Source organism: Cryptomeria japonica, chromosome 11 (assembly GCF_030272615.1).
Source record: "Cryptomeria japonica chromosome 11, Sugi_1.0, whole genome shotgun sequence".
Lineage (NCBI taxonomy): Eukaryota > Viridiplantae > Streptophyta > Pinopsida > Cupressales > Cupressaceae > Cryptomeria > Cryptomeria japonica.
Window position 1 is genome coordinate 672,750,962 of NC_081415.1, and position 13,689 is coordinate 672,764,650.

At 38.0% G+C, this 13,689-nt stretch overlaps 1 protein-coding gene across 3 annotated transcripts in view; it reads left to right on the forward strand.

Annotated features, from left to right (window-relative positions):
* Positions 1 to 12,575, forward strand: part of LOC131070673 (glycosylinositol phosphorylceramide mannosyl transferase 1) — a 120,075-nt gene extending 107,500 nt beyond the window's left edge. For 2 of the 3 annotated variants that reach the window (XM_059213961.1, XM_059213962.1), the window contains exons 5-6: positions 96 to 274; positions 12,278 to 12,575. In XM_059213961.1, coding sequence (XP_059069944.1) covers positions 96 to 274; positions 12,278 to 12,319 — 221 coding nt within the window. In that variant the 3' untranslated portion in view covers positions 12,320 to 12,575. The remainder of the gene's footprint in view (positions 1 to 95; positions 275 to 12,277) is intronic. The other variant, XM_058006264.2, reaches the window with a different exon arrangement.
* Positions 12,576 to 13,689: the final 1,114 nt, after the last annotated feature.

The following is a 13,689-nucleotide window of genomic DNA, read 5'->3' on the forward strand; positions in this document are numbered from 1 at the left end:
TTCAAATTAATATCTTAAGTTTTACCTTTGAAAAGTCTTAAATTTCATGCTTTAAGGTTTAATGCTCAAAAGACTAACTTTAATATTTTGTGTAGGCATCAAATGGAGATCCCGGAGTTGGAAAATCAAGCCAGATCAAGGACGGTCTCCTCCAAGAGGATCAAGCAAGGACAAGGACGACTTCCTCCAGTCTAGCATCGACAAGGATGACCTTCTTCGATCCAGCATCATCAGGATAAGGGGGACCTCTTCCAGTCCAGTATTCCAAGGCGAGGTACATCATCATCCTGCAAATCAAGGACACAAGAAGTCAGAGCAAAGGGTTTGTTGAAGAAGCAGATAGTTCCAGATGAATTAATTAAAGCTAGCTTCTCAACAAAATCAAATCAAATATCTACCAAGTTACAAGTGTCAGACGAGGTGGCATCCTACTCATCACTCCTCCAGTCGGTGTGGTCCACCTCAGCATGTCCAGATTCAATGTACCTAACTCATGGGAGGTGGCACAAACTTCTATGTACCTACCCTGGCTATTCATTGGTTGAATTTTCCAGAAAAGACATGTGTCCTTAAAATATAATTTTATCATTGGTCAAGCATTAAATGTTATGTAATGGTTGTAACAAATCCTAATTAGGGTTTTCATTGTTGAATCTTGGCCATTGATCTCGAATTGATCTAAGCCGTCAAATTGTATTGAGGGCACTATATAAGCCCTGGCATTTCATTTGTAAAGGCAGTTAGAAAAGAATAGGAAAGCAGTTGGAAGCAGTTAGAGAATAGTTAGAAGGTGATTAGCTAGTTGATAGAATAGCAATTAGAGTAGAGTAGAGAGAGAAGGCAAAGATTGTTGCCAAGATGTTGTTGTAAAAGACTTGTAACTTCATTGAAGAAATGGTGAAATTTATGGGTCGATTCGACAATTTCCATGGTCTCTATACTTCTCGTATTTGATTTCATGTTATTAGATGAGTGGAAGAAATGTGCTTGATTGATGGTGGAATTCGTATATCCATACTACTAGCAGTGTGTTGATTGCAGACTTGCCTTGTGTAGTCAAGTGGAATCGTTCAGCTTAAGCTTAACTTCAATTGTCGCTTCTTCATTGATATGCATCAACCTGATGGTGTCTATGCCTGCAATGATGATTTGAACATCATAAAGCTTTCCTTCGAAGATCGCACTAACCTTGTGGAGATGTTCCTGTGATGTCAAAACAAGACTTAGTTAGAATTTCATCAAAGATCATTCATTGCTCTTACATTCTTAGTGTTAGGATTAGATCCTTTCCTCGCCCTCATCTTTTTTCCCTTTTTTCAAATCAAAGCTAGTAAGAGCCTGTGTTCCAGCAATATTCAAAGCAACTCAGAAGTTCAGTCATCAGGTGTAAGTCCCCTTGTGATTCCAGCAAAATCACATCATACCACAGAGAGCTTATCCACACTTAGAGATCCTACAACGAAGAACCTTGAAGTTTCTCCGATTGATCCTTTTCGCGATATCTTCAGCATTCGGAAACTTTACTCAAGAGAGGATAAGGTACCCGTGGGTATTTTATTCTGTGTTTGATAGTGTACAAAATACACGTCAACAGAGTGTCAAAGCAACATCAAGATCAGCTACAACTATCATCTTCTCTTCTTCAAATGGGAAAAACTTTTGCACTTCACAACTTTGTGAGAGGAAGATGGGAAATAAATAAGGATACTTGAAACTTGGATTTTGACCAATTTCGGATCTTGGGGAATGTTTTACAAGTATACAAGTGGGGAAGAACAAATGTGCAATCGGACTTTTGAAATCCGAATGCAAGTGTACTTGTAAAAAGGAAAATGAAGAAGTGGGTGAAAAATGAGATTTTGACATGTGGGAAATGACGGGAATGGTAGGTACAAATGATGGTAATGAGTATGGATGAAAATGGAAAGATTTTGGGAAGATCATCTTTATGAAAATAGGAAGAACTTTCAACTTACAATCAGATTTTAAAAACCTGATTTTGAAAGGATAAGTATTTTCCAACTTAGAAACTTGGAATTTCACCAGAAAATGGTTAACATTTTCCAACCAAAGGGGAAGATCAACTATTTTCATCTTACTTGCAATCAGGTTTTTAAATCACGAATGCAAGTAAAGAGGGAAAATGGGGAAAGACAATGCAATTCACAAATAGCTTTGCAAACTTGGAACAAAGGGGAAAATCTCTCACAAAACCGATTCTAGGCAAGAACTAACAAAACTAACATATATAAAAATTGACTAAGGAAATCAAAACAAACCAAAAACAAGAAATGAAAACAAAGAAGAAAGGAAAAGAACATACCTTGATCAATCAAAATGTCCTCCAAGAAGCAAGAAGCAATCCTTGAAAGAAGAAAGAAAATCTCTTAAATAGACAATAAACCACACTCCAAACCCTAGCCACGTTTTTGCCAAAATGCCATATGGATCAAAACGCCTATCCAAAGCATGAGGAATCAGTCAAGAGAAGTATTCAAACCCCACGCCTAAGCAAGACAAGCAAAAACGATTTGGAAGAAATTAGATTCGTGGCATTCCAAGGAGCAAAATCGTGGTTTTCTACAAACACGTGTTTTGCATTTTGAAGGCATTAAAACCAACAAACACATCCTCCAAATGGCATGTAAGGAGTTGAGAAATGCATGAAAGTAGCAAAGAGACCTAAATGCCTTCTTCCTCCATGAATCTAGCCACAAAAACTATTGGAAATTTTCAACTAAATCCTCCAATATTGCTGGTCGGGTTCTTGAGGAGGAATGACAAGTTTAAAATGCATAGAACAAAAGAAATCGGGTTTCTTTCACCTATTTGCAAGATAAAAATGTTCACTTTTTCACGCATAAGGCACAATCGGGTTTGTGAGAGCAAACAAGTTTAAAATGCATGTAGAAGGGAAATAAAACTCCCTTTACAAGTTTTAAACAACTCAACAAAAGACTAGTAAAGGGAAAATAAAATTCCTTTTACAAGTCACAAAAATAACTTTAAAATAAAACTTGTAATAGGGAAATAAAATCCCCATTACAACTTAAAGTGACTTTATAAAACTTGTAATGGAGGAGAAAAACCCCTACCATAACTTAAAATTGCTTAAGTGGAACTTTTTAAAGGAATTACAAGTTTTATTTAAACTTTATAATTTAAAGTTCACTTGTAATATGTCCAAAAAGTTCCTACAATAACTAAAAAGCCAAAAAGCAACAAGGGGGAAATAAAAAGTAAGTTACAAGTTCTATTTTTCATAAAGTGCACTTGTAATTAACTTAAAATTTCCCTACAACACTAAAACAAAGGAAAAATTAAAACTTGCAACTTAAGGCCAATTTCCCACTTGCAATTAGGGAGAAAAAACCCGAAATTGAAATAAAAACAAAGCAAACGAACTCGAAACGCGATGTAAATCGAAACGTGGACTGAGGAAGGACTGAGGATTAGTCTAGTCCAAGGGTAGAGCAAAATTCTACCTTAGGAAGCGTGCCATATAGTAAAATATTCATTTTTTGACAAAAGTTTCTATGTAATAGTCCACATTTTTTAAAACAAAAATGAGGATAACAGGTATAACAACTATGCTCAATATGAAAATGGTTATAGAACATATGAGCATCAAAGAGCTGCATGGAACAAAAAGAGAAATGTCCCTACAAGATCAAGAGGTCCACCAGTTCCGGTTGCTAGCTACAATAGTATGACCTGGAGAAGATGGTCTAACCGGTTTGACAGATGGTCCTCAAGACAGCTGCTTGGTAGGAACATGGTTTGCTACTACAACAATGTTGTTGGAGCAAGGACCAATCAGCAGAAGAAGGTAATCCTTGCTCCAAAGACTGCAAATGGGAAGATGAATGAGACCAAACAGGTATGGAGGAAGAAGGAAGAGAGTAGAACCATGGACCGACATTGTGCATCCAATGCATAGGTGATATCTCCTAAGGCTTAAAGGAGATGCATGACCTTAGGGGGAGTTACTTATTGACCATATTATTCACCCCCTTAGTGAAAAGGACAAATGGAAGAACAAGTTGTTGCCGTTACAAGGAAGAAGATGAGATGGCAATGTGTGTAGTTGTTGCCTTGACTACACATCTATAGATGAGAGGTGGATTATTGCTGCGTGTGTCAGTGGATGATTCAAATTGCCATGGGAATCAAAGGCACTTGACACAAGCAAACAAAAGTTAGAGGAAGGTGCTTCGGTGGATATGATGATCCGACATAGGAAACTGGTATGTGCAATATGTTACTTGTATGGACATTGACTGGTATTGCAGGTTATGTAAGTCAATGAGGTCTGGGATCATTGCAATAACTCTGGTAGCGTGGATTGAGATGATTATGTCTCAGGTAATATTGAAAAAGACCTGAATGACATGTATTGGCCTGGTAGTTGATCATAGGTGCATGCATCTTTTTGGGCTAACCAGTTTGATATTTTGGCATGATAGTGATGTGGTATGGCATTGTGTTCATATAAGATCATGTCATAAGCTATGATGGATATAATGGAGCTAAAAAATCATCTGAAGATCACATATGCACAACGCAACCGGTATAAGGTGCAGAGAGGAGCTTCGGTTTAGAACCTGACAGGCAAAGATGACCTGAGATCTATGGCTCTGGGGGAGTTCACAACCATATTTTCTTATTGGTATCAGACATGCTAGACACAGGGGGAGAGCAAGTGTCTATGGCTGTACCGGTATGATTGAGACCTTGGGATGTGCTCATCAGTCCGTGTTTGTGAGGTATATCAATGTCTATCCAATTTGTACTTAATTGAAATCACAATCGGACCACCGAGAGAGTTGCCTGCAAAGAGGGAGAGTTACCTGCATAGGAGAACATACATTTGGTATCGAAGAGGATACAAGTGATATCAAATTGGTATTAGTGTCAACATCAACACTTGGTATTAGCAAATTAGGGTCAGAATAACTGTCTGCATATCAAAGTGAAGATGATGCAGTCTAACCGGCAGGTAAGTGGAATTCACTGTCACATGTTTCTACAATTGGTATCAGACTTGTATATGCAATTGGTATCCGGTTTGTATATACTTTTGGTAGCTGAGCAATTGGTGTCAGTTGGTGTCTGAGCTCTCCATCTCATGTGCTACTGTTGGAGAGGATGCAGAGTATGATGGTCAAAAGAGGAGAAGCAACCGGTAGAGAAAAGGGAGAGAAACTCTGTCAGTGCCCTTTGCCATTGTTGTCAAAGGGGGAGAGAGAATCTGTAGTATGCCGAATACTACAAGTGTTGACATCAATGCCAAAGGGGGAGATTGTTGGCATTGTGTTGGCATTGATGTCAATCGGTATGGGAGATTGAAGTGTATTGTTGTCATTGATGTCAACCAGAAATGTTGTCATTTATGTCAACTAATATAGCAGGTTACTGGTATAGCTTGTCACCGATAAGGAAGAGAATGTCAACCATCATTGAAGTCATTAGAGTCATCGGTACACAAGTTAGTGTTGGCTTGTGTTGAAGACAAGTAGTGGAGACCGGTATGGTATGACAACCGGTAAGTGATATGTTGGCAAGTACACTGTTGCCAACCAGCAAGCATATGACCAGTGAGCAAACATGGTAAGCTAATGAAGAAGTGCAGAACCGATATGCAATTGGATGTCAATTAGCAGGTGTCCCCACCGGATTCAAATGACGTCACCGGTTGAAGAGAAGACTGACAAAAAGTGTGCTGGCTCAGATAACAAGAAAGACATATGGAAGTCTACTGGGTTATGTGTAGAAGATGTATCTGCTCTATGACAACAATGTCATATCAGTACAATGCCGGTAGATGACAAGGATCCACTCCCATCAGTAAGTGGAGCTTATCCCCCAACATGCATGGAATGCATTATAACTCTCCGAGATAGGTTAGTCAAGAAGTTAAAGGCAAGTGATTGAAGGCTCACACCGGATGAACCGGTGAAACACAAGTTTGCCTCAGATGTGTGAAACCAGAGATGTGCATCTGATCAGCTAGAGTTGGCAAGTTGAGCTACCGGGACAGAAAAGGAAGAGTGAAGAAGTGATGGGTTTGTCACTTTGACATACCGGTTGAGATGATGTCCGGACTGATGAAGAAGAAGGTATGGTTTAGCAGCTATAGACAGAGAGTGCTACCAGAATGTAGATGTAGACAGATGGAGACTGTTGAAGATTGATGACATGGTGTCATTAAGGTGGTTAGCGGTAAGTATGTGAATCGGTAAAAGAGCAAAGAGGCAAAGTGGTGTGCTCCTATCTGATGAAGACGAGCATGCTTTGGTTTGGCAAGTGAAGTGACTAGGCAAAGGTGTTACATCGACATAGCAACAAAGTGCAGGCTTGAAGGATGACCGGTTGATGTATAACCGACAGGGTTAGTGAACCGGTAGGTGAACACTAGTAATTTGTTGGTCGGTGGCTAACCCTAAACCGACACAGTGGTCTGAGCAGAGGTGGATGTTGACGATGATGACACGTAGGACACAGGTGTCATGCATGTTGTGGTCGGTGAAGTGTGAGTCGGTGAGGTAGTTGTCAACTGAGTCTGCATTTATGGTCAACCCCGAAAATCACAGGTGAGTTGTAGAGGTTTGCAGCTCAAGATCAAACGAACAGAGGATCCAGGACGCATTGATCGAGCAAATCAGAGTAGGTGAAGGAAACCACATCATGCACGATAATCGACAAAACACAAGGTCGACATATCAGGATGTAGGTTGTCGTGTTTGCTAAATATAGAAAATGTGTTCTGGAAGCAGTGTGATTGGCGGTGATAGGTGATCGGTTGCAGGTTGACTATCTCTGGAAAGAGATCCGATTTGATTTGATATGCCTCGTGGTTGATGAAAGAACCCTAGCGCGCTAGAAGTTTGAATGTCGGTTTTGGCAGGAATGCACAGTATAAATTATGTAGATCGAAGCCCAGATTTGCTTGCTGCTGCACGAGAGAGTGACGCCGGTGAAGTGGGTGCAATCAGAGTGTTAACCAGTCAGAGAGTTAATCGACAATCACAGAGGCGACTGAGTGCTTGAGAGAGAACCGGTTGGAAGAGTGCAACCGACGAGTGTAAGGCAACCGACAGACTATCATTGAGCCTGGCAGTGGTGTGAACTGGTGGTGGTTGAACCGGTAAGAAGGTAGCTGCAGTGTGCAAAGGAGAGCAAAGAGAAAGAGAGAAGAGGTAGAGGCTGAACTGGCAAAGGAATCAGAGAAGAGTGAACTTGTAGAGAAGAGACAGAGAAGATTAGAGCAGGGTTTAAACCGGCAAGTGGAATAACCGACAAGCTGAGAACCGGTAGTGATCAGAGAGCAGAGTACTGATAGAGAAGAAGCAGAGGCTGAACTGGTAAGGTTGCAGCAGAGAACCGATAGAGAACTGAATAGAGGTGAACCGGTGGAGAGACATGTGTGAGAGTTACAAAGCTCATTTGTAACTGTAGATGTATAAAAATGACCACTTTCCTAAGTGAATATTTAATATTCATTTTAACCTCATTCCTCTATTTAATTAAATTATTCACATTCATCTATTTGATTAAATAAGTTATTCAATTTATTTAATTAAATTCACCTAAGCCTTTCATAGCCTTTAATTAAATAAATAATTTTATTTAATTAATTCCCCTTTCTCCCCTTTTAATTAAATTGTTCATTGCTTGAGTTACCGGGTTCGGCCCCCTAGACCCTTGGTACTGGTCCGGTACGGTCCTGGTTCGGGGTTCGTGTCTAGTTCACCTGTGGTTCAGACAGGGTTTGTGGTTCATAGGCCTGGTTCGGCCCAGGGTCGAACCCAAGAGGACCCAAGTCGAACCCAAGGGTCTGACAGCCTAAAAATGGATTTTTTTTTGCAATTTTTTTTTTTTTGAATTCCACCACATAAAAAATTAAAATGACCCTATGTCTCAAGCCACACACCTATGCGTCGTATTAGACTAGCATAGCATGTTAGGATAGTTGTTACTAACCATTTCATCTTATTATCATATCCATGCTAGTTTAAGTCATGTTAGATTTAGTATCATGCGTAACTAGGAATTCATTCATGCTAGATTGATCAATATCCCTCATTCTCATGGTTGTCATCCCTAAGTCACTTTGCTCAGTGATCTGAGAGCAAAGGCATTGGCTTGAGCGGTCTTGTGAGATAGAGAACAGTGGAACATCCCTTGGGAAGTTGAGTTATTCAATATAACTCCATAACTTGCACCAAGAGTTCCATTGGTGTGTGGACTAGTTTTAAAATCACATTTTCCGTTTCATCCCCCCACTTTTCCCGCACATAGTAACAAGGGTATTACTTTTATATTAATATATGACATTGTAATCATTGATTTGGAGCTCGGTGCAGGGGTTGGTGCTCCTTGGGTTGGTGCCCTAAATGTTGTAACCATTGTTTTCATTGTGAGGTTGGATTGGAGTAGTAGACTCCAGCAACATTTCTCACCGAGGGTTTTCCCATGTTGGGTTTTCCTCGTACATCAGGTGTTATGTGATGTTCCTTTTGTGTGTGGTTGCATTTGTGTTATCCTCCCCTATCTTACTGGTATGTTTGCTTTGTGTTAGATTTGCTAACCGGTATACACACACTTAGGATTAAAAGGTTAAAGTTTGGAAATCACTGATTCACCCCCCCTCTCAGTGGCATCTTGTGTTCAACAGTTATAAAATAAACTCAATAAACAATATGAACTGAACATTTGAAAACTAGAATGGCTTTGATACCATGTAAGAATCCCACCAAGATGGTTGAATGCCTATACTAGGTTGAACCACATTAGTCAAGCACATGCATGCTCCTACCTACGAGATGAATTAAGAAACATAGATTGCAAGCAAAAGTGATTACACACAAAATTGGATACCAACATTGATATATTAAGTGATGAAAAATATATGTACATATAGGAGAGGGTAGAAATTGCCACCTTGAATAGTGGAGAAAACTAGGTAATCAACTCTCACTAAATGAGACTAGTGATGAGTCAACTTCCTCAAAACACACAAAAGGTGGTGAGCTATGTAATGTCCCTTGCTATTTCTGCCCTCAAATCACTGATTTCTACCCTTAGGAATTTTGTCAAACACTTGCCTATCTAAACTTGCTGGCTGGTGATTCTTTTTGGTATTTCAATGAAGATAAAGATAATATGAATTCAATGGACTCAAATTCACATATGCAAATGACTGAAATGAATTTAGGATGTAATGCAAGGTATACATAGTACAATAAGATCGCTGATGTGCACCTACAACCAAGGGACATTAATGCAAACACTTGGCAAACAATAACCTTTGTTCAATATTAAGTGTGATGATGTACATACCCTTAAAGGTTATAAGTACTGATACAAATTTGAAGCAATATTTTGACAAAGTCCACGCTTATGACGCTCACATGGGCTTGCCACAAATCGGACCTGAGATTTCCTATGATTAAGAACTGCTGATCAGTTCCAGAAATCTGATCAACAATGGCTGCAAAAATTAAGCTACAGGTGTGCAACTAATTATGCTTCAATAATCTTCAAACCCTAGATGAAATTCCTTCTCTTTTGAGCACAATTAGAACTTCTGGATGAAGTCCTCCACTAGCAATGATTCGGCTGATCTCACACAACCTCAAAATTGCAAAGACACTGAAGAGTTTTCGTTCTCCAATGCTGGAAATGACTGAAACCCTTGTGTATTTCTACACACAACTCTCATATCAAGATTCAAAAAGCACAATTTTATAATCTTCAAGAATGAAAAAGAATTTCCTTTTTGAGTCCTTTTATAACCTCAATCTCCTTAACAGCATTTAAATCCACTTTCAAATCCACTTTAGGGTTTGCATAATAACTTTATTTAATATCCTCATAAATGAGAGCCCAAGACTTGAATTATTAGATGCACATTATTATCATTTATATCTTTTTACGTTATCAAATGCATCAATAAATAGGCCTCAACTATTAAAAATGATTAATTGCATTTTAAGTCAATTGAGGGTCATGGCCCCATTGCACATAAAGTGATTTTTAATACGTTATATTATAATTGCACTTTATTAATAAAGGAATCACTCTATTAATAATTAAATAACATAACTCCACAAATAATCATTATTTTTCAATTCCGTTTGAACCTAGGAGTTAACCATTGTGTCCATTGTGCACCCAACTGCTTTACTAAAAATAGTAAGGGTACCTCTTTATCAACCACTGACTTACTATAAATAGTAAATCCCTCATTATCTAATCAAACCAACCGTGCTTTGCAATCATAGCCTGTTCAGGTGCCCTGCTATAAATAGTACCCTTGATTTTCCTAAAATAGTCACTTACTATAAATAGTAAGTGTGCCAAACTGAACCAAACGAAGAGCAATCCTAAACACTTCTGACCTCCGGAATGGGAATAAGCCTCCTGCACTGCCAACTGGGACCCTCTAACCGTCAATCTTAGCCTACGAGGGCCAATAATAGGCTAATCTAATCATAAACCATATCATCCCAAAAAGGGGACTTTACAAGCTAACTCCCACATTAGGACAGCTAAGTGGGCTTAATGCCATCTTGAATTATCCATGTTATGCATGAGATAACTATGTATTCAAGTTTCCACATCTCATCATCATACATGTAGACTATAACTTCACCCTGTGATTTGGTGGATTTTCATCCTAAACCAGAATTAGGCTATATGCTTGAAAACAGAAAGTTCATCCCTCCTCTCTTTACTTGAATTATGACATTAACTATTCTAATTCTGTTTGTACTTCCCAATGATAGCATCTACATGCAATCACATGCATGCATATTGACTTTGATTGCAATTGAGAATCTGACCTAATCAAGCATTTGGTTGTATACTTGAAGACACAAGTTTCATCTCTCCTTGCTTGACTGGAATTATCCTGTCAGCTGAGGACTCCAAGCAAACAACCGATAACATGTTTTTAAAAAATGTAGGATTTTTTAATGCAAGATGAGCTTCTTTTGGAGGTGTTCTCAGATGGCAGAGAGCATTCTAGAAGACCTCATTCACTAGCCTGTTGGACTTTGGTACAACCAGTTGCTTTTGGCCCTACTTTGATTCTATTAGCATCAGAAAGCAAGAAGAAAGCATGAATATGTATCCTGATTAAAATAATCATCTACCAAACAAGATGTCATGGACTGGTCTTGTATAGCTTACTAGTCTATTGTACTTTAGCCCATTTATGTTTTGATTTTGCACATATTCACAATGTATTTGCCATTGTTGTCAATTTATATAACTTGGTAACATATGATGTACACTTAACACTGTAAAATATGTTATTTTGCAGAGTTAGGAACTTGAGATTACTACTTTTTATTTTAATTTCTATTTCTTATATAGTTTTTTTTTCTTGTTGAAGTAATATACCCACTATCTTTTGAATATGGGAAGAGTGCACCATCTAGCATTAATCACCTCTAGGGCTACAAGTCATGTTCGAGGGGTTTCGATTCTTTCAGATTTTTCTAATTATAGACATTGTTGTTTTGACATAATACATGTTGAAATGGTTTTAATATTGAATGAATTCTTGTTAAACTCTTCTTGCATATGCCCCCCAGCCTGAGGGGTTGTAGCTGCTTAAACAGAGTCCTTTAACTCTTGCTTCTCATACTTATATTTTTACATTTCATTGCTGATCTATACTGCAATTTTTCATTTCGTTGTAGTACTGTGCTTGGTACTTTGGAAGCAGGTTTCAATTTGTTTAGACACTATATTAATTGCATCACCTTTCAATTGCATAGAACAATCTGAGTCCAATAGAATATGCGAGGGTTCTTAAGCATTAGATTTTGGGTTTTTACTGAATGATGCATTTGTGGACCAGGATTCCTTTTTTTTCCTTTATATCTAATTAACTTCCCTAAGACAATGTAGTTAAGATGCGACAGAGACTCATATATAAAGCAATGTAACATGCAATGAGAGGGAGACTCATATATAAAGCAATGTAACATGTACTCGTTAAGAGGGACAGAGACTCAAGGTACCACAAACTTTTAACTTATTAGGTTTTCTATCCAATAACCCAAGGGACACCACATAATAGTGTCTCGTGGGGGACATACCTAAAACTGGTGACTAAGGAGCCTCATACCATTTCTTATTTTCTCTCGAGCTTTACTCAGTACAAATTTGGAACATTTTTAAACTTTTCTCTTGTAAACTTTATTTGAACTGGAAGAAAGTTCCATACGATGATTTCATCTAATGTTTCTTGTATATGTGGCAGGTAAAGTGTTTGAAATTGGTTCAAGTGGCATCAGTAGCTTAAAAGGACACAGTCAACGGAGAAATAAATGTCTCAATGATTTTGTTACTCTATATGGTTACATGCCCTTGGTTCCCAGTAACGTGAAAGCTGTTAATGCTCAATATGAATGGTTTTGGTAGTGTGCTCAGTCCCGTGATTCAGATTTATTTTCGATCAGCTTCTGAGGGCATCTGGTTTGTGCCAAGCATTATTGTATACAACCTACTTCAATATTTATTATAGTTCATATTTACCAAGGAAACTGAGTTTTCTTTTCCTTTGTGTGGAGTTGCTGAATTAGTTTCTTGAGTACTCTTAATTATGTTCTTGCTTACCATTTTGTAGTGATAAGGGTATAAGTTAATTGCTTCCTTCATGTCATCCTCTCTACTCTTTTAATTTCATCATTCAATTTCAGCTCGGGGCATCTCTCCTAGTTTTTATTTTTTCTTAGCTCTTTATTGGTGCTTTATAGTTGTCTTAAATAGGCTTCGACATGACAATGCCATCTCATTTGGTGAATATTTCAATCCTCCTTTTAGTGATGCCCAACTTTTTTGATGTAACTGCTCTGCTGGTCTCTGTGTTATTTTTGTTTTCTATGGATTTTCTGTCCATAATTTTTGGTTTAAATGAGCTGTGCAATTCGTTCTATATTCTTTCCTTTTTTAATGTTTGGGAACTTATGTTCCCCACAATATTTATTGGTGTGAAAAAGAAATTGTTCATTTAATTCCACTCATCATTTGGTAAGCGGGTTGGGCTTAAAGTAATGTTGGGAGTATCCACAAAGAATTATGTTTTTGTTCAAAAATAATTAAGTGCTTGTGATAATTCATGAATTGACGTGTGATAGGATTTATTCTTTTTTAATGAAATGTTAAAAAGAGGCATGAAGAGATTGAGCTGAAGAAATCAGTTCATATGGCCTCCAAGAAAAATCAAATGTTGCATGTACGAAGTTCTTTCATAAACAGTCACCATAAGATTCTAAATTATATGGATGATAATTATAGTTTCTAAGGTTTTTCGCTTTCTTTTATTAATGCAGTTCTTTCCCCCTCTGCTTTATAATGTCTTGAAAATTAAAAGAAATTTGAGTATTGCCTAAATTTGCCTTCTTGAATTATACAAGCCTTTGTACTGTGCTTTTCCTTTGAATTCGACTGCCATCAGAAAGGAAGGTCTGTTCCCAGAGAATTCGTGGGGCAATTTACAGAGCAATAGACATTATATGAATAATCCTACGGCATTATGAACAATACTATAAAAACGTTTTTATCCTTGCGCTCGGAGGGACTTGGTTCGCATATCATTAGTTTTGCATGGTTGATTTTTGTGAATTTTGTTCACTCGTATGGAGTGTGAATTCCTATACCAAAGTTTGTGAC